We start from the raw sequence: 27,698 nt of genomic DNA on the forward strand, positions 1-27,698 counted from the left end.
TCTTTTTTTGATAAGTAAGACAATTGCAGTTAATTGCAATGGCGATTTAATGAACCAAGAACAAAAACGACACTGCCAGTTTAATCTTAATATAATGTAAACCGGACGCTTATAATGTGAATATATTACTTGTCCTATCATATCACCATATATCAGACCGATTTTTTAGTATATCTAATACCGTTTTAGTCAACAGAAAATTGATTTTATTATTTTCGATATTGCGAACTGTTTAAATAAAATATTATCGCAATATGTTTTTTATTGAATTTATTCTTTTCATATATTATTCATTTATTATGAATATATTCATAGATTACTAAGAGATCATTATTAACGATTGTCACACAACAATTCGTACATGCATACTCACATACTGCTTACTTTTTAAATTTTATGCATTCACAAAAATGTCGGCTTGGGGGCGCAGTGGTAAAGACGACAGGACGGTCCACCTATTGTTGCGATTGTCGCGGGTTCGAATCCTGCTAGAGCATGGTCGTAAGTGTGTTTGTGATTGTTCCTAGGCAAGAGTGCAAAATCCGACAAGGAAAACGGTTCCGGTCACGCCAATAACCAGGCTCGGTAAGACCGGATGTCTTCTAGGATGATGTCTAAGTTGGGCACTCGCTAGTCGGTAGACTTAATGCCGAGGGCCGTGGTTGAGAGCACACGTTAAACTGTAGGTCCAGTCTAGATAAACCCCTAGTTGGAAAAAGGAGATTTTAAAATAATTAAAATATATATAAAAAAATTAAATGAAAAAAAAATCACTCGTAAAATAACAAATAATTTTATTTGTTTTCGCTCAGAGTTAAACTTAGTGTTAATTTCAATAATAATTTTTGTTTGAAAGAAGAAGTTAAACTTAAATAAACAAAATAACTTTTCCCATTCTTAGTTTAAAAGCACACCACCTACTTATTCCAGTTAGATTTGTTTCTCTGATAAACAAATGAAATTCAAAGTATTTAACTAATCGTCAGTTTTAATTGAATAGTATTTTGTACCGTTGTCTTGATATGGTGTTTTTGTTTCAAGCAATATAATAAATTTCATATTCAAAGCCACAAAAGTCGGCCCTTTATAAATGGCCGTGTTTTACCCCAGATTGGATTTTCTTTCATAAGTTTTCCCCTTAAATCAATTACGCTTAAAAGTTTTGTCCGAAAATTTATTTGGAAACTTATGCCTTTACAGCGGTAGAGGTGTATGGAAATCATTTTATTGGAATTAATGCACAACAAAAAGACTGTTTAGAAAACTTGCAAAATGTAAACAGGTATTTATTAAATATTTTATAAATTTTCACGTATTTTCCTGTATTAAAATTTATTTTATAAAATTGTAATTAAATTAGAGTATCAGAAATATTATTGAATATAAATAAGGTAACAATTGATCAATGACCATAGAGTAATAGAGGTGCCTATATATTTTTTTTAAATAAATGTATTAAATAAAATTGAATTAAATATACATATAATATTTAATAATAACTAAATATAAATATATAATGTAAATTTATCTACAAAATATAAATATAATATAAAAATAAATATATCTATAAAATAAAAATATTATATATTAAAAAATAAAAAGCAAAAAAAAATATAATGCAAAAAACTTTGGTGCATTGCAAATAAAAATTATCTCTTCCCTCTATTTCCTTTTTCATATTTGTTTAGTGCGATCAATTTAATAGGATTTATCAGAGTTCTGTCTTTTTCTTTTCTTATACTAAAAGCAAACTCTCAGTCTTTCCCTCTTGATATTCTGTTCACCTGTTTTAATCAAAGGTATATACTACACCTTGATAGCACTTTTAATATTATATCCAAAAGATCATTATGGAATGTACAGTTGATGGGTTTTAAATTTACTTTTTTTTAAACATTTGACAAAATTTTTATCGACGTGGCAAAATTGCTGAATAAAATAAGACATAGCTCAAAAACCTACTGACAGTATAATAAAACAATTTTATTGGAGTGTGATTTTTTCATAATTGTCTATCACACATGTCAAACATGTCACACTTAAATAACCTGAGATGTACACTACGGTACAATATAAAACTTTGTTTGCTCTTATAATAACATCTGGACTGAAATTATAAAGTCAAGTAATTAATGGTAAGAATGAGCAGAAAGGGGTTTACTGGCTGAATGAATACAAAGTTTACCATTACCTTCTGGAGTTTGTTCAAATGTCGATGATACTTCGTCGATTAAAGTATTAACAAACTGTAAATATCAAATGGATCAAGTTAAAGCAAGTGGGGGAATTTAAGAACTTGAAATCAATAGTACAGGAAAAAAAGTGATAACTACTTCTCTAATGAGCCGAATCTGTGAAGCTGCAGGAGTTTTTGCTTCTCTTCGTGTGGAAGGGAGGAAGTATTACAATCAAGATAAATACATCAGCATAAACTCGACACAATTTTTTATGAGCGTACGCTGCATTATTTTTAAAGCGAACAAAGCAAGACATGGCTAAATTGATATTCTTCAACGTCTATAATTTCAATGAGTAATCAAATAAGACTTATTATGAATAAAATTTGTCAATAAACCGTTTCTAAGAATCTCTTAAACGTTCTTCAATACTACTTCATTAAATAATTGTTGCTACAAAAGCTATATAAGCTAGAAATTTAAAATAGTTATAGAAATATATTAATATTTCACTGACCTTAACTTAAGAATATTAGTGCTTTGCGCAACATTAGTCATTTCGTATACAATATTCGAGAATATCTCTGAGAGTTAATAAGTAACGCACTGTAATAGTATCGTAGGATATTTTGCACAAATATTCAGCTTCTCACTTGTTAAATTATTATCCTCAATTGAGCTTTACTGCTTAACACTTCAATAATTATTAGTTTGCATACTACTCTTTACCATATAATGAGATATGTTCTGTCTTTATTTAAAGTCACGTCTAATTATAATTTAAAATTTATTACTTCAAAATATAATAAAGCGAAAATCTGACTTTATAATCAAATTAGTGCAGTATATATCTGAAATTTTAATTTCAGCTCTAACTGATATTTATTTATCTTCAGATTACTAATTAATCTTAATAAACTTCGCTCCGAAGCAAAAACGAAAACAATTTTGTTATTAGTATATGAGCGTACATTATACATATATGAACATTCTGAAAATTTAGTAAACGCAAATAAAGGGCTGTTTTCTAAATTATTCGATGTTAATAAACAATATTAATAACAATTGATTCATAATGATAGCAGTTTTAGGTTTTGTCTAATATTATTTTACCCATTTTCTAATTTATTCAGAATTTTAAAAGCAATTATTAGTGATAAAAATATTGTGAATACTGTGAATACTGTTGAATTCAAATAGCTTTACCTGTTGCAATAAATTGCAGAGGAAATTAAATTACAAGGAAATGTAAGTATATCTATAAATTACAATTTTAACAAGACCATTTTGTACTAAAGTGTTATTATTATTTCATAAAACACTAATATTGATACTTGCGGATTGAATACTTACATTATAGAAGTTGACAGCGTAAACCATCACTAAATCATTAAATTCATAAAATTATCCATGCTCAATGATACTTTGAGGAATCTAAAACGCTTATATACTTATAGGCAACAAGATTTTTAAAAAATTAAGATATAACTTCTAGAATTGTTTTAAATTCCGAGATAAAAATGGTACACAAAATTTATTGTGACTGCGGACATTATCATGATATGGTAAATAGATGGTATTATAAAATTTTCATAATTACAATTAAACTACAGGAAACTGTCACTTTTAAAACTAAAATAACACAAGCTATTCACAAACAATATTTAAATATTCCTTCGATTTTTTTCTACAGAAAAACACGCATAGTTTGAAATAAAATCTATCTAAAAATCAAATAAAAGTATCCGAAGTATTTTCTAATATATCGAGAGTATAAAAGGAAGAATCATTAAATGCCAATGTCATGTTCAAGGATTCCTATTTAAACCTGAGACGCCTTATCTGTTTTTTATATACTACATGTTATATATGTTCATCTAACAATCTAATAACTTAGAAATATTTATTTTACTTTATATATTTTACTTTATTTACCTTTACTTTATATAAATAATTGCGAATAGCAATTGTACTTCTTCAACTGAAGTTAACTAACCAAATAGTTGAATATTATACTTATACGTTTGACAGAGTTTATTTGTTATTAATAAAAGAAAGGATATAATAATTAACTACCCTTTATCATTAATTACCGAATCTTGAAAATGCAGAATGGATTTATGGCTTTATTGATAGAAGCAAAGAATTGATTTATTTTCAACTGTTAGATTTTATACTGAATCTAAAGAAGTCTAGATTGTTTACTGTTATAGTTGAATTATTTCTAAGTATCGCCTTTACTATCATCAGCCAGTTTGCCTTTGTTTGTTTTCTGAATAACACATCAAATGAATCAAATAAACATCATGTATAAAATTCATTTAATTAAAAATTAAATTTTTTTATATATATGGCTGATAAATAAAAACATATATGTTTCTTAAAATAATTATAAGGTTATATGTAATTACTCTTATCTAAAATAAATAACAGTGAACATCAGTTGAAATAGCATTTATAAGCCCAAGTGTAAAACAATAGACACAAAACCATACCCTCAAATAAATCAAAGGACTAATATATCAAGAGAAACTGATAAAAAACAGCACCCTTGGTAGAAATAAACTTTCGAATTCGAACAGTTATAAATATTGCAGCAAGATTGGTCAAATGGCCATATGTGTTATTAATAACAAAATTGGTTTTCTTATCTGTTCCAGTACGATATTTATTATTATTAATTAGTAAGTTGAAGGTAAATAAATGGCAATTAAAACTTGAAATAAAATGTGTATATAATAATATATATATATAATATATATTATAATATATATAATAATAATATATATATATATATATATATATATATATATATATATATATATATATATATATATATATATACATTATATTTTATTATTATTTCTTGTTTATTATTGTGCATTTTTGTAATAATTTTTGTATCAAGTATGCAAGTTTTATTTTTATATGATACTGCGATACCACGTACTATGAATGGTAAACTCTTATTAAGGAAAAGTCAAATGCTTTAAAAATCATTTTCTTTGCGCCTATATTACGAATTTGAATTAGCCAATCAAATTGCTCGAGCGCCGAATGAAGTACGATGATTCTTTTCTGAAATTCTGTACTGAAATCTCTATTGAGTTCAGTCCTTATTAATTAGTCATGATCAATCGTTTCCAAGTTGAACAATCTGCCCATGGACAAAAAGTATTATTTTATGATTTACGTTATATAATATAAGTATACCAACATGTAGAAAATCGCTTCAGTAAATGATCCGCCGTATTCTAAAGCCTAACCTAATGTATTCTAGAGACTATTCTAACTTGTTCTAGAGATTATTATATCGCACTCTATGTGTCTATTAATCAGTTTGTATGGTAGTTTGTGTTTGACCCTACGCACTTCAATATCTGTCCTTCAACTGTTTGGCAAGTGCACTGGGATAAACTAAGTCTTTCAGAGCACTTTGTACTAACACTTCGAATCACACTCGTGTGGGTTCTAAGAGGATATCGTCCTGAATTAGTTTGTTGGACACGAAATTTGAGGCATCAACGATGACACGCAACACTTTACTCTGGAACCTCTGAAGGATAGCTATATTAGATTTTCTATTAATATCCCACAGTTCAATATTATAGGTCCTAATGGGCATAATAATTGACTTATGCAGCAAAATCTTGTTATCTAACGATAATTTAGATTTACGCCCGATTAGCTAATATATTTGGTTTAGTTTAAGCCCAAGCCATTTGCGTTTTATCTCAAAATGTTTTTTCCATATTAAACGTCGATCAAAATGCATTCATATATATTTAACATCATCTGCTTGCGGGAGTTTATAATTATTAATATGGGTAGATTTTGTCTCATTTGCTTGATACGCTATGTTTTCCACAGCAGTTCGACTTTGCTTAGACGATGTTGGAGATTTATCATGGCTGATATTGGATTCTCGTGTAATGATAAAACTGCTGTATCATTAGCATATGTTGCAACAGTAGTGTTCGTTGAGGTCAGTAGGACCGATGTATACAATAGATGTAACAATTGGAACAAGAACACTGCACTGCGGAACACCTGAATATGTTGGATTTAGGTTAGTGTATTCGTCATCCTATTTCCCATAAGAATACCTGTCTGATTTGCGTTTCCAATTTAATCTGCAGTCCAGTGTGTCACACCTTGTCGAAGGCCTGAGAAATGCAGCGGAGCAATATTTTTTATCGTTTAAGTCTTTGTTAATTTGGTTGACTAATCTATGAATGTGTTCTGTGGTTCCGTGTTTATTATTTCATCTGTGATTATTTTGAGTCAAAGATATCGTATTATTAATAGAAAAATGAACACCAATGGTGCCAAAAAATGTGGGAAAAATACATAAAGTACTTAAAATAAACACGCACAGGCAAATTTTCGCAAGATTAAATTTTCAACTCACCGCAATAAGTCTCAGTAAAAACAGTGCAAGCGCATATCTACTAACATGACAATTTATTATGACTCATTCCTTCTTTCTCTGAGTACTAGCTAAAACTAATTTTGTATGCATAAAAATGATTTATAATGTTTTTAAAGACAATAAAATACAAAAATGTTAAATATTAGTAAGAAAAAAATCATACCACAGAATGATACTTGACTTGATAACAAAAATTTATAAGCGGATATCGATTCAGCGCATTAAAATCATCATACTTATTACATGTTTGTTTCAAGGAGGAACCATAAATGAATCAGCAACACCTCATGGTGCAGAACTGTCTCTTGAAAATTTCCTTTTTGGAGAAAATACGCAAGTTATTTGTTAAGTATGCTTTTATATTCTCAATAATTTTAGCTGGTCCCTGACATTATTTTTTAGACTATATTTCATGTTATATTAAGCAACATAAATAAAATAATTCAGGAACTAAATATATATTTTAAATCGTTCTGGGAATAGTCTAACAAAACGTTTGATATATCCTTTTGTAAAAGTCCTTTGAATATAATAGTTGAGTTGATAAAAGAGCTTCCGCGGCTACGAGAGACCCGAATGCAATTTGCAGAATCGGTGCGATATTGGTAGCTGCAGCGAATTTCTACAAATTAAACGTCTTTGCTGGTAATTTGGCTTATCCTGCGAGACCGACTGAGGTAGATTAAATAAGATCTTTGCTAAAATTGTAAACTTTTTCTGAAAATGAAATGTTCTTATGATGGACACTACAAAGTTTTGTAACAAATTATGTTTATGAGGTTTAGAAATAAATTACAACCGTATTATGAACGGCCAATTTCTGAAAAATCGGATTTTAAATATAAACTATAATAAACTTCAGAAAACCTCTGCATGAAGATTCCCAAAAAGAAAGTTTATTCTTTGCATATCAAAAAGGCCAGATGATTATGGACCCAAATGTGGAATATCATTGCTTTATAAAGGTAAAATTCCTAATTGTAATTTTAATAGTAAGGCCTTCATTAAAACCTATATCGATAATTCAATTGAAATACATAATATATGAATAACACCAGATCATTTATATTAACCTATCGAAAGTTAATACATGGAATCTTATAGAAATATTATTTAAAACTGAAAATTATAACAGATACATAATGCTTTTTAATTAAACGAATCAGTGCCTCCAACTTCATGCTTAGATGAAACGGACAGCATAACACCGAAAAGACTAAGACCTAAGTGAATATATAGTAATATTGCAAGCAAGAATTATTATATGATTCTATTAGTATATTATATTATCTAAATATTGTTTAACGGTACCAGGAATTCATTTGTGTGCGATATATAGTCTTTTCAATTTATTGGCAAAATAGTGTACAAAATAAAATGTAACTTTCTCGCTCAGATACTATGCTAGCAAATGGAATCTTTAGAATCTTGAAGTACATAAAAAATCTAGTTTGGCGCGTGCCCTCAGTTGGTTTAGACGAACAAAGCTTGGCTACAAACTTATATGAAATATAGGTTAAATATATATAGAAAAAACTTATTTCAGCATTTCCAAATAGAAGACTTTAAATTTTTTTCCTATAGTAATAGGTTATTCAATGAATCCATATAATAGTGATTTCGAAATGTATCAGTCTATACAAATAGCATATACAGATTTATCTACTTGTACTATCTATCTACCTCTTTCACCTTCCTAGAGAAGCAAAAGCTTCTGTAGCTTGGCTAATTCAGCTTAGTACTTTGGCGGTAGATGCAACTTTCTTTTCCTGTAGTACTGATCCCAAATACTTGAAACTTCCCTACTTGTTTTAACTGCATCCCGTTGAGATTTACATTAGAAGGCGATCAGTCAATGTTGATCTTTTCTTAAACGACATCAAAATGGAGGAGGCTTTATGATCCACTATATATATTTTTTACTATGTTCACCGATTTCTCCGTCAATTGTGGACCGATTTTCAAAATTCTCTTTTTATTCAAAACAGTGCACTTGCACTCCCATTGTAACCTAGTCAGAATCTGATTGGAATCCGGGGAAATCTAGAAAAAAACTCAATTTTTCAGGGCACGAACAACGTTTTAGCATTTTTTTTTCTAAAATAATCAGATATTTGTATATAATCTCATTGCTGAGCTGATGTGACGGAAGCCGCAACTCCTCAACGGTTAGGAGTTAGAGGGACGTACAGACAACTAATTGTATACTTTCAATTTATTTAGGTAAGCTGATGATGAAAGCAGGGACAGGGTCGCTATATCCCTCAGGGGTTTCTGAAGAGGTTTTAGTAAGGGTTTACTTACAAAATTCGTTGAGTGCAAAAGCCGTTGTTTGCTTTTTAAACACTAACCATATCATATGCCTCTATAGTGTAGTAGTTAGAGCGTTCAGCTCATACACGGAGGTCGTGGGTTCGATTTCTCGCGGGGCCAACTACTTTTTTTTGTTGTTCTAATTTGGTTAGAACATTTGGTTAATCACCTCGAATATTTCTTTAAATTCAATCATTGTTCATCGACAATCAAACAATACAAAAGTAATAATATAATATTGTGTCATAAACACATGATCAAATTACGAACTTTATTGATTTTTTGAAGTCAATTTTTAAAAAAATTTATCTTTAATTCCTAAACTGTATGACACTGCAGCATATCAAGAAGAATGCTAGTGATGTCAATGTTTGCATCAGCGAATATAGAGCTATCATCAGCAAACATCAGCCAAGGAGTTTGTAGCATATAATGGAATACCATGTCGGATTGCCATATTGAAAATCACTGGAGAAGGAACATATCCTTGGCGAACACCGACCCGGACTTCAAATCAAATTGATAATTAATTTCGAACACAGCTAACGGAACCATCGTGAGATACCTGAAGAACTAATAGATGAATATGTTCTGCTACCAAAGCTGTCCAAAGTGAGTGCGAATGTATCCAGTGAAAAGCATATCAAAGATATTTCTTATAATAGTTTTTTGGCTTCACCATTTGGTTTTATATTATCGGTACTCTGAAACAAAAACAATATATTCTTTCTCACCTCCAAAAGCAGTCTTTAAAAAAATTATATTATGACTTAATACTTAATAACTTAATTTCACGAATTATATGAAGTCTCCTTTTCGCCAAAGGGGGTTTATCTGGACTCGACCTACGGTTTAACTTGGGCTCCAAACCACGAGCCTTGGTATTAAGCCTACCGGTTGGCCATTGACCAACTTAGAGACCTTCCTAAAATACATTCGATCTTACCCAGCCTAGTTACTGGCGTGACTGGGATGGCTATTCCTTATCATATTTTCCACTGTTGCCTATAAAGGCGTTTATAATTACAAACATAAGCAAAAAGTACATCCATGCCCCAGCAGGATTCAAAACTGCACCACAAGTAGAAGGACTGTCCGGTCATCTTCTTTATCATCATATATCATCTTAGGTATCTTCATCATAGGTCATCTTCATATATATATATATGATATATATATAATATATATATATATATATGATATATATATAATATATATATATATATATATATATATATATATTAATTGTGATGTTCTATATATATATATATATATATATATATATATATATATATATATATATATATATATATATATATATCCCAATAGTATATAATTTGCCCAATATAGAAAACCTACATACATTTTTGATTATGAATTTATAATATTGAGAGAAAAGCTCATTTATATGTTAAATAATTTTGAAGGTTTTTGAATCAGAAAGTTTAAATATTATTCTACTAAGGACATTCCTGTGTCCTTTTTAAACACTTTGTATGGTAATGACAAGGATATAACCATACCTGTGATAAATTGTTCTTGTTAATTTTTTTCTTGTAAAGACATAAAGTCTTTATATAAGAGGTGATCGTTTAAAACCGTTTTAACACTATAAAGCCTGGACGTGATCTTGCATCTAAATAGAGCTGTTAACATTCCTAAAATACCTGCAAAAAATGTCGTTAAAAATGTATTGGTTTACGTGACGGCAATTTTATATCAGTATTGGATTTTTTAATTTATCCGTGGAAGATTACTTCCATAATTATGGGTTATAAAATGGTTTTAATTACATTTTTTTATAGAGTGTAAACTACGTGTTTATTTCCTTTTATAGTTTTTCGTTGATAAGTTTTCATATATTAATTTAACAATTTATTATTAATTATATATATCGTATATTATTAATTTGACAATTAGATATTTTTTATAATTAAAATTATATATTAAAATAATTTATTTACAATTATTATTATTGAATTATTGGTTTTAGTTTTGGTCAATACTTAGGTCCACCAAATATCAAAGTATATCAAAAGTTGATATTTAAAGCCTAATTATCTTGTAGGCAAAGAGAACAGACGGTTGTTGATATTGTCGAATTTGTTTTGTTCGGAGGACATTTTCAAATATCTCGGGTTTTTCTTAACAGCTGTATATATTTATCGATAAAGTGGACACATAAATTTGTCTGTCTATAAGAAATATAAAATATAATATCAAATGTAACAGTAGAAAAGACGAATAATTTACTTGAAGCAGGTAGCGCGCGTCGGTCAGAGCCTAAAATATTTGTTTAAATATTTAGTATCAGCGATCTGGCGGCTATTTCTGATTGTTTGATTTGGGGGTATGTTGTTTTATTGGAAATTATTTATTTGTCGAACAGATTACACAAATAACAGTCTTAAAAATTCGTCGTATATATAACCTTTAACGGTGCCAAAGTTCACGTCTCTAGGTGGACCCGGTTTCGTCAAAATGGAAGACAAAAGTTTCGTTAAGCCAATTAGTGCATAAAAAAATTACTCGATACGCTTATTTATAAAAATCGAACACTTAGAGTTAAAATACAACAGAAGAGAATTGAGAAGATTAATATAAGGAGAATGCCATAGTAAGTGGAATCAGCCCCTAAATGGAGTGCACGACAATAAACGCGCATAAGGAAGTTATTAACTGTATAGTGAATCCGTATAAATAACGACCATAGTTTTTATAAGTTTTTAGAAAATTTCAAATATGGCCTCGCCACAAATATAATGTCCAACGAAGGACTCACTAGAGAACTGAACTAGCAAATCTTCATAATATTCTTCATATACTTTTAACAAGACAATTCACTACTGCAAACATGTGCTGATTTTGAAAGCCAATCTGTGAGTTTACCTTCAGTGTTTTTTAAATTTTTAGATTTAAAAAATGATAAGACTTCACTTCAAACCAAGCACATCATTCAAGTATTTATGTTATCTTCGAAAATAAATTCTTCAAAAATATTTTTCGAAAATATTCAATTATATATATATATATATATATATATATATATATAAATATATATATATATATATATATATATATATATATATATATAAATATATATATATATATATATATAATGTCCAACGAAGGACTCACTAGAGAACTGTCTTCACTAGCAAATCTTCATAATATATATAATATATAATTAATACAAATAAATTATTGACACAGTACAGTTTTTTTTTTAATTTCAGAAGGGGTTTTGTAAAATATGCTATTATTGTCGAAAAATGAAGGCACCTCTGAATACTGCTTGAATAAGGATGGTTTAGCTCCAAATTTCAACAAATGAATACGTCGTTCTCAAAGTGCTATCCATATGTAACCATATACCATATACTTTATAATTTAATTAAAACATTTACAATTAATAAAAAAATATTTTCCATTTAATTAAAACAATTCTAAATATTTCGAATAATTTCAATTGTTTTCAAAGGTTTCGAAACTGAACACTACATATCTAACAATCATTGACATGGTAAAGAAGTATATATTATGTATAAAGTTAAAACAGAACTGATATTGTATTCGTTTGTAAATAATTATATCTTGTTAAAGATGTATAAAAAGTATTGCAGCTTACAAACAAATTCCAGCGGGATCGTGGGAAGATGTCCATATTAAAATAACATATCTTAATGGTTTATATTATAGACATGTAGACATTAGCAATATATATTAACAGTATTAAACATGTTGAGATTTTAGTATTATTAATTGATATTCTGAGATTACTTTTAACAAACCGCTTTATTTAATACACCTATCTAAACAGCTGAAGAAATTTTTACTTTAACATAACAAGTTAACAACTAGTGCTTCATTAGTACAAATTTATTTAAATTAATTTTTACTAATTTAATATGTATTTTTTCAAAGTATACGAAACAATTATAAAATTAAAAAAGGAATGTTTCAATTAACTGGGAGAGACAAAGACGATGGAGAAAAGTCGCCAGATTGGCAGCTACTGGGAGTTTCAACAAATTAAACGTCGTTGCGGTTGTCTTTGCAACATTAATTATCTGATTTAATTTAACATCTACTCAGCTAGACAAGATCGTATTTTATCACACAAGGTCATATGAGATCAAGGTTATATTTTACAGATATATATGTACTGCAAGAATATTTTCTGTATTAATTTTTGAAGATTTTGAAATTCTCTATATATTCTTGCATCAAATTCATCACGGAAAACAATTCATATATATGTACATATACATGAAAAAACTGAGAAACTTTATTTACATTGCTGGTATTTTATACATTTCTGAATAGCCTCGATGCAAATTATAGCGCCCTCTACTAAATGTTGTTTTTGTTTCCTACATTTCCTCTTGTATCAACGTAAACAATATATTTAAAAGTAGTAATGTCGGGGAGAAGGAACTGCCTAGGTGAACAAAAAAGACAATAAAGACTTATTAGACGAAAATCTAGCAGCGATGAAGCGCAAATGTTAAACTAAACTGGCTACCATTTCTTCACATCGATAAACCATAACTTCGCTGGCACACGGTTTCAAAATGCTCAAAAATATCTAAAATATATGAATTATAATACATAGATCGCTGCCAAACCATTATCCTTCGATACAGTATATTGCCAGAAAAATGAAAATATCTATGGCTTTATTGTACAAACCGCCCTTAATAATTGCGTTTTTGAAGTTAAAAAAATTATCAGTATCTATGCAAGCGTCTAAACATTTATTATAATATAGAATCTTCCATTCAAAGTTTTTTAACATTTGATTAGATAGTAAGTAACAATAATATATTCATATCACTATTTATTATTCACACTTTTAAAATAATAGTCGAAGTCATACTGTAACTGAACAAATTTGTTTTAAGTAGACTTATTAATATAAGTATTGGGTATTTTGATTTGCTCAATAATAAACAATCTGGACAATCGCCAAAGTTCGATGATGTATAGTTTACCTTCTCTTTCAATGTTTTTTGTTGGTCTTTATCCATCTTACTAATCCCATTAAGAGGAACCCATTAAGAAAATACAGAAAGGACTTTATATTTGCCAATTATACTATCATATTTGTATATCAATGCATATATGAGTGAAGTATAACAGAATCGGAATTCTATACCTATAAGATATTGTTTATAATTATTTCCAAAATAAGTAATACGTAATAAGTAATAATATAAGTTATACCTAGAACCACATTCAAGCTCTTCACAATTTGCCACTCATTTACTTTATATGTTAGTCTTATCGTATTCTCATTTAAATTTTAAAACTTCAAATGTAATTGCATCTAACCTTAACGTTAGTTTAAAAAATAGCACTCGTTTGTCATATTCATAAAATAATTTATCATAATGTTATATTAATAACAATATAATGAAATTAACAACATACATTTATAAACAAAACAAAAATTACATTAATTTTACAAAAAAGAATACTTTTCATACCTTCTTATATACAAAATTATGGTCATCACATTAATATTAATACAATTAACAATTAATAACAAATTACTAGAACATATTACTATTTTTTACCTCTTTATGTAAAGCAATGCTTTAATTAAATTTTATTAACTCCCAAGTGATAAGGGTATTAGAAAATGTGAAGGATTTAGTCAGAGTTTAGAGAAACTCTACGAGATTGGCAACTGCTGCAAATTTTAACAAATTAAACGTCGTTGTGGTTGACTCCACTACTGTAACATCAAGTAATCAAGCTCGATATTTACAGAGAATGGAAATGAGATCGATAAAGCAATATACATTCTGCACATAAAAATTTTAATTATGTATTAGTAGATTTTAGCTTTAATTGAAATCCAACTTACAACGCTTATTTGATAAAAATTTGATAACTATATATATATATATATATATATATATATATATATAGACTTATTAATATAAGTATTGGGTATTTTGATTTGCTCAATAATAAACAATCTGGACAATCGCCAAAGTTCGATGATGTATAGTTTACCTTCTCTTTCAATGTTTTTTGTTGGTCTTTATCCATCTTACTAATCCCATTAAGAGGAACCCATTAAGAAAATACAGAAAGGACTTTATATTTGCCAATTATACTATCATATTTGTATATCAATGCATATATGAGTGAAGTATAACAGAATCGGAATTCTATACCTATAAGATATTGTTTATAATTATTTCCAAAATAAGTAATACGTAATAAGTAATAATATAAGTTATACCTAGAACCACATTCAAGCTCTTCACAATTTGCCACTCATTTACTTTATATGTTAGTCTTATCGTATTCTCATTTAAATTTTAAAACTTCAAATGTAATTGCATCTAACCTTAACGTTAGTTTAAAAAATAGCACTCGTTTGTCATATTCATAAAATAATTTATCATAATGTTATATTAATAACAATATAATGAAATTAACAACATACATTTATAAACAAAACAAAAATTACATTAATTTTACAAAAAAGAATACTTTTCATACCTTCTTATATACAAAATTATGGTCATCACATTAATATTAATACAATTAACAATTAATAACAAATTACTAGAACATATTACTATTTTTTACCTCTTTATGTAAAGCAATGCTTTAATTAAATTTTATTAACTCCCAAGTGATAAGGGTATTAGAAAATGTGAAGGATTTAGTCAGAGTTTAGAGAAACTCTACGAGATTGGCAACTGCTGCAAATTTTAACAAATTAAACGTCGTTGTGGTTGACTCCACTACTGTAACATCAAGTAATCAAGCTCGATATTTACAGAGAATGGAAATGAGATCGATAAAGCAATATACATTCTGCACATAAAAATTTTAATTATGTATTAGTAGATTTTAGCTTTAATTGAAATCCAACTTACAACGCTTATTTGATAAAAATTTGATAACTATATATATATATATATATATATATATATATATATATATATATATATAATAGTTCAAGTAGAAATATGGATGATATTAATTGTCTTAAATTAAAATATTTGTTACCATCTGAAACATAGGTATAAACAGTTAAATATTTAATGTTTAAATGCAACCCAGTTAGAAAATACTAAAACTTGCTTCATAGAACTCAATACCAAATTATTGACAAAGTATAGCTTTTTTTTGAATATCAGAGGGATAAAGGATGTCTTTCAAATATCAGCGACTTCTTACCGTGTCGTGAATCCAAGTGGTCAAAATTTCAATGACTGATAAGATCCGACTATAGAATCAAATGTGTAAAGGAACTCCTAATACTAACACTTATTTAATGGTGCTAGGAACCCGTTGAAATTAATTAGTCAACGATGCATATCTCCACTTATCTTAATTATTACTAAAATTATGTGAAATTCCTAATTCAAGTAATTATTATTATTTTTTTAATATATTTTAAAGTATCTTGTTACCAACTGTGGGTTTATGTGAACTGGACCTACAGTCTAACGTGGTTTTCGAACTACGGCCCTCAGCATTAAGCCTACCGAGTGGCGGGTGACCAACTTTTGGGCAATCAATTGAGCGAAACTATGTTTCCATTAATACTTTATTACTGTAGCGACCTTGAGCATGTCGAATTTTACATCGTGGAATAACGGTCTACAAAATACCCAGAAATATAATACCAGATGTTGAACACGGGCGGGGTGCCAACTAGAACCCGACAACGAATAGCTGGCGGCAACCCCGAGACGTTTATCTGGGATATGATTGAAGGGTATTTCGGTCATTCAGTGCTCAACCCTCGTTTGGTTAAGACGTGCCACCATCGACTGCCCAAGCCTCGTCTTCAGGTAACTCCGCTGCCATCCGTTTTATTATTTGTATTTATCACATCTTTTTTATATTGTCAATAAATAACGGTCACATCATGTAAACACCACTGTTTCATTTCGTTTTACCTCCATTCACTGAGCCACATCATTTTACCCTAAATTACTAATACTAACTAATATGCAACTAATTAACTAATGGAAATGTATGAATGTTTAACCATTGAATGGATGACTGTTAAGTGAATCTATGTTACGTAAACGTTGAATGCTAAACTCCAATATCTGTTGTTCCCGTCCTTGATGGTTCGGTCGATTGTGTCACTGGCCAATTCGCGATAAGTAGAAGAGACCTGACACTACCACAATATTTATAATTATTATAATTATTAATATATATTAATTATATAATATAAAATATATAATTACAATTATTATAATATTATAATATTTATAATTATTAATTAATTTTATCATTAATTATTTTATTTTTAATTAATATAATTAAAAATATAATACTAATATAAAATTAATAATTAATTAATAAATTATTTATTACTCTAAAGTTTGTAAAGTGTCATCAATTAAAAACTTAAATATTTTGAAGCCATCAATAATGTTATTGTTACAAAGAATCGAAATTGTTGTTGGAAGTCTAGTATTTATGGGTGTGTTTAGAAATTTGTTTTGTATCTAGACATTATAACATTGAAGGTTCTTTTTCTTTTCTTATAACCCCATCTGTATGTTGGGCAAAGTTAAACTTTTCTCCAGAGGCCCTTATTGAGTTTTCTCTCCATTTATCTATGAATGTATTCTATATATAGCAATTGCTATTATTATGGCAATTACCGTGAAAATGTAACTCAAACAAATTCCATGAACTCATATAAATATACACATACAATTTCATCAAAATCTGCCAAACCGTTTAGTAGAGGTTCAATTACACACACATGGGCAAAAGAATTATACGTATAAAGATAAATAAAGCAAATCATATTATAGTATAATTTATTTATTAGTTAAAGTTCAAGCTAATGGGATTCCTCTAATGAATTTATATAACAACTGGTATGCATTCTCTGGTTGATCTGTAGGTACCATATGTCCAGCATCTCGTACCATAACTTCTGTTAAATTGCCTGCCACTTTCACGAAACCGGCCACATTATCATTTACTAACCAAGGATATCTTGGTGCTTTTTGGTATTCTTCAGCAGCACTAAAATCTAAGTACTGCAAATAGTTCGCTGTCAGAATATAGTTTACAATTATGTCCAATTGCCCGTTATAAATAAGTACTCGGTAGTTACTCAAGAGTTCACTAACCCATGGTGAAACACTTTGCATCATATCGGTGGATAGTTCTAAATAAACAAAGAACGACTGCGATGAGAAGTATTCATTTCCCACATGCAAAGCTTGTCGGACCTCTCTTGTATTCAGAAAGTCTTCCCATGCCACTGGATCGTCATCTTCTTGTTTCAAATAATTATATACGTTATTCAAGCCAGTAGATTCAGTATAGTAACTAAAAAGTTCATTGAAAATATTAACAGCTTGATTATATAAACCATTATTTATATTTTCAATAATTTGAGCTTGATAGGAATTGTAAGCCTCCACATTCTTTTTATCTGCCAGTCCCAGTTGATATAACAAATTCGAGTAAAATACTTGGTTAATTGGATCACTTAAACCATTACCGATCACTAAACCTTGGAGATTTATTTTCAGGTCAGCAGATGGGTTATTTTTCAAAATCGTGTACCCTATAGCAGGAATATATTTGCCAGCATACGATTCTCCAGAGATAAAGAACTCGTTCTTTTGCAGCTCAGGAAATAGCGTGAAAAACTGAGTCAAAGCATCATATAAATGAGCACCGACTTGCGATTGGTTTGTCACATATAAATCTTCTGTATAGCTGAAACCAGTTCCAACTGGTTGATCGATGTAAATTACCGATTGATTCTTATGCCAGGAATATTCTCTTAAAGTTACACTTCCGTTTTCTTCAACATAAAATGGACCATTTTCGACAAACAGGCCGTACAAACTTGATGCTCCCGGACCACCTTGAAGCCATAACACCACTGGGTCATTTAAGTAGTCGTTTGCAGATGGAAAAAACCAGAAGAAGAGGCTAGCATTATTTCTCTTGTTGACGTTAAAATAACCGGAATAGCTAACGACGTCTTTGAAAGCGTCCAGGTGAACTTCGGCAGCTTCTCTGGCATCCTTAAGTCGATTCGTTTGAAGGTAGGAAGTCAAAACAAGGCGTTCTCCCGCATCAGAATCAGGTTTATGTATTTTGGGAGTTTTCTTGCTGAAGAACGGAAATTTTCCATTTACGCTCTGTAGGAAAACCAAGATGGCAACAGAAAGTAGTAGTATTTTCATTGCAAACTCTGAAATGAAAATAAAATAATTTCTAAGTAACTAAATCACAAAAAAATTTCAAAGTTTGTTTGTTGGTAACTTCGCATTTCACTTCTTTTTATGCTGCAATATTGAGTATCGGGGAATATTTGTGATATTTTTTATGTTAAATCGCTCTAGTTGCTAACAAACTCAAGAAATACTGGTCACAGTAACCCAAGGCGCATTACTTTATGTATCGACATTGGTGAAGTGGTTGGAAAGATGTTTAAAAGTGGACTCTATGTTCCAGAGACACTGCGTAGGCCTGGTTAAAACTTATAGTGTGTACGACGAATATATTTTTTAATACTAATTTATAATATGTCCAGTAATATTAACCTGTTCAGATGAAAATATTTTCACGATTCAATATTATGTTTGAGCGGGCTCTATTTACTCTATAATTGGTTAACAGGTCAACAGGTAGCAAATCCTACTTAAGCAATGAGAGCAAAATGATGGTTTATAATCAAGCCTGTCTGGGTATAGAGCATCTATGCGGTACAGCGATAGACAGGAATATTAAAATATTGGAAAGGTTCCAGAGCAAGGCTTTAAGAACAATTTACTGAGGAGAGTTACTCAATATTCAAGTTACTCAATATTCGAGCTGGCATTGGCGCTGAGTGGGATATGAGAACAAAATCACGTGACGTCCAGGAGGTGCGACATCACAAGTATCAGTAATAGATTAACGTAGAGAAAAAAATATATAATATAAAACAGTTTAGAAAATGAACATTATAGTGGCTTATTGCTCTCAGATAGATTATAACAGGCCGAACAGAGAAGGGGAAAAATTAGTCCTATATTAATTATTAACATAGGATTAATAATAATATTAATAATATAATTCATATTAACATAAAAGATGAATTAACTGGTAATGATTCTCTGGTAGTACAATCCCTAAATAAGCTAATAAAAATTATTAAAACAAACAATTCAAAAAACCATTATGTTTTCTATGTGTGCTCTTCCTAAAAGACATGAAAAATTTTCTAAGCATATGTCAAAAATGGTAACAAAAAATATATCACAAATGACAATAGAAAGCACCGACAATCATTAAATAGGATAGGTGATAAAATCAGATGATAAAGGCTTTGAACCAGAAACTACAAATATTCTTCGCCAATAGTATCACTAATATATTCAAAAAAGTACTAAATATTGTGGATAATAAAACAGCATTCGATTTTGACTATATCAAATTATACCATTGCATACCCAATATTCAAAATTCTTGTAAAAGCAGTAGTAAAACTGTGAAGAAATTAAGCTACTTACAGTTGAAAACATTTATACTTAACTAACAACGCAAATAGTGATATTTATCTTCATATATATATATATATACATTTATAGAATTAAAAAGATTAATTTTAAGTGCATACTTCTGAGTGATCTTAGATTATACTATGAGGTCCGGATATCACGAAGAATGATTGATAGTTGGTATTACCATGACTATATTGCAAATTTTGCAGTGTTATATTAATCCCCTTTATCAATATTATATCAAAAACAATTTAATACGTCATATTTTTATTGTTTTGCCACGAACACGGAAAATATAGAACATATTATTAATTTCAGGTTTTACTCTATATTTAAAATTTTTGAACATTATTATTTATTATTATTTCGAGCCTAGCACCTGCTTCTTTCATCATCCTGTCAGCTTCAAACTTCAAGTTCTTATGCCTCTTCTCGCATTAGGTGCTAGCCTATATCTTGATCGTTCTTTCGTTCCAAAAATGCATTTGTTAATAAAAAGACATTTTATACATTCAATTGTATTATACACATGCAACGTGTCACTGAGCGTTTTCATGCTAGAGGATCACTTTGCGTCTGTTAATCGCTAGTTCTAGGATTTTTTGCAGCATTACGTCTTTCAATTTATTCAATTGACATCATTATAAAATAAAACTATGAATATAAAATATTATAACTGGGCATATGATGTGATCACTATAAGGCGTCTATGTTCATGTATATTCCGCTTCGGAATCGATATGGATAACTCTTTTAGACTAACCAGTGACTTTTGTACTTGCGGTTGTCGTAGTGATCCACTTTTCATCGCTAGTAATAGTATAGTACCAGGAGCCCTATACTGCCTGGCCAGCAATTAAATTACTATTTCGAAACGATTTAAAAGGGTTCCTTCTTTTTGATCTTTCTCAGGACATGTAAACGTCTGGAAAGAATTGATTCATCAACTAATAAGCTGCCTGAAAGGTACCTCTAATCGAAGTACATGCAAGCACCTAATTTTAAATAGGTGACTTTATAGGATATTAACCATCTCAATGCTACTTATATAAAAAATATAATGGTTTCAACAAATTGTTTTCAGTATTTTGATAATTTTTGTGAAGATGTTACAAAAGATATTTGGTTTATCAACAATTAGTCTTTTTAGATTGATTTTACATTAATATATAAACAAATGTATAACAAATATTCGTTAATCTGGTAATGTTATGTAATGCCATCGGGGTTTTATATAATATTTTCTACAAAATTAATTTTTTATGTGTGTAAATGAATCATACTTTCCCAGGTCTAAAGGTTAGAAGCGATTGAGATATAACTAATATTTATAACATAAAAAATGCTGAGATATACTACGTAAACTTATTTTAATTAAACCAATTTTCTTACAAAGAAGGCTTTGATTTGTTAAAAAAAAGAGCTCAAATTTTGTATGTGTTAAATAATCATCCCCATTGCCCCATTCATAATTGCTGTTATGCATGTATAAACAATGTTAACGGAATGTGGAAAATGGGCGATTGATTTATTGATATTTGGCATCTTTGAGACGTATAAAGTAAAATATCAAGAGGTCTACTAAGATCATCCACATGTGAGAACATCACTAAATACTTACTTGACAGTTTCATCTGATTACTTGAACGCTTTCAATTTTCTCTTATTTATATTTAGGCAGATAAATGTAAAATAAATATTTACGCAAAGCCGAAAAAGGCATATCCGAAATATTGACTACCATAACGGCCAACCATAGAAATATCCAAAAATTATTTATATATACACAAATCATTAACATTAATTACAATACTTGGTATATGTTAAGGCGTAGATATGTATTAGATGTATGCAAAAGGTGTATCTTAAAAATTGGTTAAAAGTCATGATCAACCATGAGAACATTTTTCATTAGTATGTTTTTATATCAATCGTATTCAAATATATATACAATAATTATCGCTACTTAACATCAGGTGACTCAATTTTTTTTTTCATAAATTAATGATTATTAGACGATTTTTCAAATCAATAAAACTACTTAATATTTTAGAAATATTTCTTAGTATATTGCATCGGATATTTTCCAGCAGTCAGCTATATTCATAATATTTTTTGGCAAAATATGTTGCTTGCCTATTTTTTTGGATCGATATGGTCTGATTTTTGTAGAAGTTTCTAGCAAATATCGTCAGAGGAGAGATATTGTTTGATTAATCCACTATTTTCAGCCAATAATAAACCACTAAAGTGAATCATAAGCCAGAAAATTGAATATCATATGAACCCTTATCCTTATCCGTGCTTCGGCAATAATGTATTCCTTCATCTCTTTATTAAAATGAAGGCATATTTTGAACAAAAGAAAAACAACAATAACATTTACACACGTCCAATACAATGGCTGATTTATTGAATAAGGTTGTTAAATAATAAAAAACACAAAAATATATTAAAAAGGTGCTTTATTTCATATAATATAAAATTATGCCAAACGAATATTTCTGACAAATTTGTATAATAAATCATAAGCGGCCTTCGGTTGATCGGCGGGTACCATATGACCAGCATTCCTCACCATCACTTCTGTTAAATTTCCAGCAGATTTGGAAAAGCCTGCGACATAGTCATCAACATACCAGACTTTCCTGGTCGCATTTAAATATTCCTCAGTTGAATCGAAGTCCAAGACTTGAAGATAATTCGCTGTAGATATATAACAAACAATAATATCCAATTGTCCATTATATAAAAGTATTCTGTAGTTGCTTAGAAGCTCACTGATCCAGGGCGCTACGCTTTTCATCATATCGGGTTTAAGTGAGTCGTAAACAGGATCAGATTGCGAGGAATAAACTTGATTACCTACATGCAGCGCCTTTCTAACTTCATCGGAATTCAGAAAAGTTTCCCAGTAATCTGGGTCATCTAGTTCTTGTTTTAAAAAGTTATAGACGTTTTCAAGCCCGGTATCTGAAATAAAATAGTCAAAGAAACCATTAAATACTTCGGTTGCTCTTGCATAATCCTCTTTGTTAATAAGTTCGATGATCATTCTTTCGATTTCATTATAAGTTTGGACGCCATTTTTATCCGTAAGACCTATTTGGTACAAGAAATATCCATATATCATTTGATATAGAGGGTAACTAAGGCCATTACCAATCAAAAGCCCCTGTAGATTGATTTTTAAAGAAGCTGTTGGATTATTTTTTAAGATAGTGTATCCGATGGCCGGGACGTATTTACCAGCATATGATTCGCCGGAGATGAAAAAATCATTTTTCTGTAACTCCGGAAATAATGTAAAAAATTGCGTCAGTGCATCATATAAGTGGTTGCCGACCTCCGTTTGATTTGTAACGTAAAAGTTATTAGTATAACTGAATCCGGTTCCAACTGGCTGATCAATAAATATAAGCGAATGATTTTTGTGCCACGAGTATTCTCTTAATGAGACGCTTCCATCAGATTCTACAGCAAAAGGTCCATTCTCGATAAAAAGTCCATACAAACTGGAAGAGCCGGGACCACCTTGTAACCACAATACGACAGGATCATTTTGATAGTCGTTAGCTGATGGAAAATACCAGAAAAATAGACTTGCGTTGTTTTCTTTGTCTACGTTGAAATATCCAGAATAACTCACAACGTCTTGAAATGCGTCTAGATGTACTTCAGCAGCGTTTCTTGCCTCCTGAAAACGGTTTGACTCGAGATAGGGAGTTAGAATAAGTGGTTCGCCGTTATCACCTGTGCAAACGTAATTTCTCGGTTTCTGTTTTAAAAATGGAAATCTACTATGACTCCCTTTAAGTGTAACAATTAACGCTACGATGGTAACTAACAACTTCATTTTAACGAAAATCTAAAAACAAAATATATATATTAATGATACATGAAATTAGTATCTTATAATATCGGACATCATTAAAATGTATGTAGAACAAGTGTAAAAGTATAAATATTAGATGCTATATCTAGCTCGATCAATTTTTCACATTAAAAAGTCTGTTGTCGTTGTCGTGTTGTCGTGTGTTGTAGTGATATATGGATATTTCTGTTGTCGAGAAGAATTTATATAAATTAACTTAAAAATTTCATCACCCTTTCCAACAATATTATCCTATCTTTCTGGCAGCATGGTGATAATGTTGAAATAATAATAATAAATACCGAACACAAGACGTTATGTTTGGTCAGTGCAGGTTAGGCAGAACTTCCCATTCGAGCTGCAATAGTGCACCATCCTACAACTCGTCCCAAACTATTGCGAGCTTTATCATGTAAAAGCACGACCTTACTTAATATAGCAGCTCTTTATTGAACAATACGTTGTTAAATTTATTCCATTTAAGAGGTCAATTGAAAAGTCCCCGACCTACCATAGTAAAACACATTTTTTGTCAATATTAGTTTTTTTGTTGAACATAATTTCCTTCAAGGGTAATAGACTGATTATAGCGACCCTACAACTTTTCGATACCATTTATGTAGTACGATTTGACCTTTGCTTCAAAATAGGCATCATATTCGGCGATTACCTCGTCATTCGAGAAAATTTTCTACCCTACGAGCATTTTTTGAGATCTGAGAACAGGAAATAGTCGCTGGGGGCCAGATCTGGAGAATGCGGTGTATGAGAAAGCAATTTGAAGCCCAATTTATCGATTTTTGCCATCATTTTTACTGACTTGTGACACGGTGCATGGTCTTGGTGAAACAGCACTTTCTTTTTCTTCAAATGTGGCCGTTTTTCAGCGATTTTGTCCTTCAAACGGTCCAATAACGCTATGTAATAGTCGCTGTTGATGATCCTTCCTTTTTCAAGGTAGTTAATGAAAATTATTCCATGCGCATCCCAAAATACAGACGCCATAACCTTGCCAGTTGACTGTTGCGTTTTCTCACGCTTTGGAGCGGGTTCATCTTGTGCAGTCCACTCGAATGACTGTCTATTGAACTTCGGAGTGAAATGATAGAACCATGTTTCATCCATTGTCACATATAGATGCAAGAACTTGGGTTTATTACGCTTGATCATCTTCAAACACTGCTCCGAATCATCACCTCGTCGTCGTTTTTTGTCAAAAGTGAGCTCGCGCGGCACCCACTTTACACACAGCTTTCTCATACCCAAATATTCGTGAATAATATGATGTACACGTTTAGTTTATATCTTTAAAGTCTCTGCTATTTCACTCAGTTTCAATTTACGACCATTCAAAATCATTTTGTGGATGTCTTTAATGTTTTTGTCGGTAATAACATCTTTTGGGCTTCCACTGCGTTCACCGTCTTCGGTGCTGATTTTACCACGTCTAAGCTTAGCATACCTATACTTGATGGTTGATTTTCTTGGGGCAGTGTCCAAAAACTCGGTATCAAGCCAAGTTTTTGCTTCAACAGCATTTTTCCCTTCAAAAAGCAATATAATATTTATAAAAGTTGCTTCACTTAAAATGCTATAATTCACAAACTAATGATCCGACATCTATCAAATTTATACACGCATCTATTGAGGGTTAGGGCTATCTAAAAAAATGTGGATTAATAATAATAATAATTAATTCTAGTAGCGCCATCTATGTGTTAGGCCGGGGAATTTTCATTTGATCTGTTACGTCATTAGACATCTGTAGTTACAGTTTCATTTAATAACAACTTGTAATACACTAAACCTGACTAATGCTAAATAATTCAATTCGGTGTCGATGTGGAGGGCTCTCCTGTGCTAGTCCAAGCCTTTTTGCATTGGAATTATCGTAATAAATCAACTTCTTATAGACTATCACAATATAGAGTAGAAAACATTTTTTTGTCTGTCTAAGTTCGAAATGATATTTTTAGTCTAGTAGCCATTTTCTCTCCTTCTGGATCCTTCACATAGCATTTGAATGCCTAATTCATTAACTGCTAAGTTCTCTAAAAGTTATTTGAGAATTTCCGGGTCCCGTTTTTGAAAGGTTCTTTTATATCGATGATAAGTCTTTCAATTAATTTCAAAGGCAATTCAAGGTTTTCTAACATTATTAACCCTACTGTCACTTCTTTGGCAAGGACATCATCACCACTTTAAATCGTTGAAACAAAAACAGGCAATTGGGTTATGACGGAGCAGTATTTTTAAGCAAATTTCTAAAAGTGTGATGGTCTTCGGCGTCAACAGCAGAAAATCACAAAAGTAATGGATATCGAAAATGCAGTTTTGAACTCTCCAATAATACCAAAGAGAATCCAATAATACTGAATGGAAAACCATTATTTTGTGTAGAGGTATGTCAAAACCATAGTATTTAATAGTTAAGTTGGTTAACAGTTGTTATATAATAATTGGTATTTTCACTAATAGATCTAGTTTATCAAAATACATGCAAGCACCTAAGACAGTCCACAAACACCACAAATATATAGAATTTATTACTATAACTGAATATAGAAACTAAACCTACCTTATCTAGACCTATTTACTTGATTTAAAGTTATTTAAAAAATATACAAAAGTTCCTATATAATATAACTTTGAGATAAATGGAGTAGCGATAACCAAAATTATACAAAACGTTTGATCGGTGAAGTTAACCTGTTAGGTAAGAAATTTTAAAGGAAAAATTTAAAGGCGCCGATTGGGGAAAACAAATAATCCCACTCAGTGTTAGCCATGGATTAAAATAATATATTTAATAAACAAAATAGTGAATACAAGTACTATATAAGTTAGCTCATGTAATGAAGCATAATTTGAAAAGCATAGAGATAAGCACAAAAATACTGTAAAGAGCAAAATACTGTAGGAATAATACATTTACGAAAAAATAAACTGTTAGTTTAACTAGCTACTAGCCATAAAAGAGTTAAAAATAAAGAAATATATTTAGTTTGTAGAAAAAAATTAGTTATGATTCAATACTAACATGTTAAAACATTTTAGGTTTTCAGTGAAATTTACATAGTACTCTGTCAAATAACTATACTACATCTATGTATTGCAACACAGAGCACATAAACTTAAACGCAATACTTTAAAAAACTACTTACCCTCTATACATATCAAAGATGTATGTACTGTATGATTATATGATTGAATGTCATGTATATATAAAGAAGAACGATGAGATTAATTAACTTAAATCGGCTTAATTTTGCTAATCATTTTAAGTGGCATATAAATGATCGATCATCAATTATTAAAGGAAATCTACTAAGATTCGATACTGATCTATGCAACACTTGACACCTTCATTCATATTTAAGTTTATTTGG

The 27,698-nt window shown here is 30.0% G+C and overlaps 1 protein-coding gene and 1 pseudogene across 2 annotated transcripts; both read right to left on the minus strand.

Annotated features, from left to right (window-relative positions):
• Nucleotides 1-17,729: 17,729 nt before the first annotated feature.
• On the minus strand, nucleotides 17,730-20,585 carry LOC143191928 (venom serine carboxypeptidase pseudogene; annotated as a pseudogene). Its single transcript, XR_013004671.1, has 2 exons — nucleotides 20,445-20,585; nucleotides 17,730-19,141 (listed from the first exon to the last, which is right to left on the minus strand). The product of XR_013004671.1 is annotated as a venom serine carboxypeptidase pseudogene (transcript).
• Nucleotides 20,586-22,883: 2,298 nt separating this feature from the next.
• LOC143191929 (venom serine carboxypeptidase-like) lies at nucleotides 22,884-27,598 on the minus strand. Its single transcript, XM_076397371.1, has 2 exons — nucleotides 27,474-27,598; nucleotides 22,884-24,303 (listed from the first exon to the last, which is right to left on the minus strand). Exon 2 carries the CDS (start codon nucleotides 24,289-24,291, stop codon nucleotides 22,921-22,923), a length of 1,371 nt encoding a protein of 456 aa, XP_076253486.1. The 5' UTR covers nucleotides 24,292-24,303; nucleotides 27,474-27,598; the 3' UTR covers nucleotides 22,884-22,920.
• Between the last annotated feature and the right edge of the window lie 100 nt (nucleotides 27,599-27,698).

The sequence above is a fragment of the Rhynchophorus ferrugineus genome, unplaced genomic scaffold (assembly GCF_030347505.1).
Source record: "Rhynchophorus ferrugineus isolate W39M unplaced genomic scaffold, kcgeb_rfMv2 rfM2, whole genome shotgun sequence".
NCBI lineage: Eukaryota > Metazoa > Arthropoda > Insecta > Coleoptera > Curculionidae > Rhynchophorus > Rhynchophorus ferrugineus.

Coding starts and splice junctions, on each gene's coding strand:
- LOC143191929 (XM_076397371.1), bottom strand. CDS start 24,291: ATGAAGTTGTTAGTTACCATCGTAGCGTTAATTGTTACACTTAAAGGG.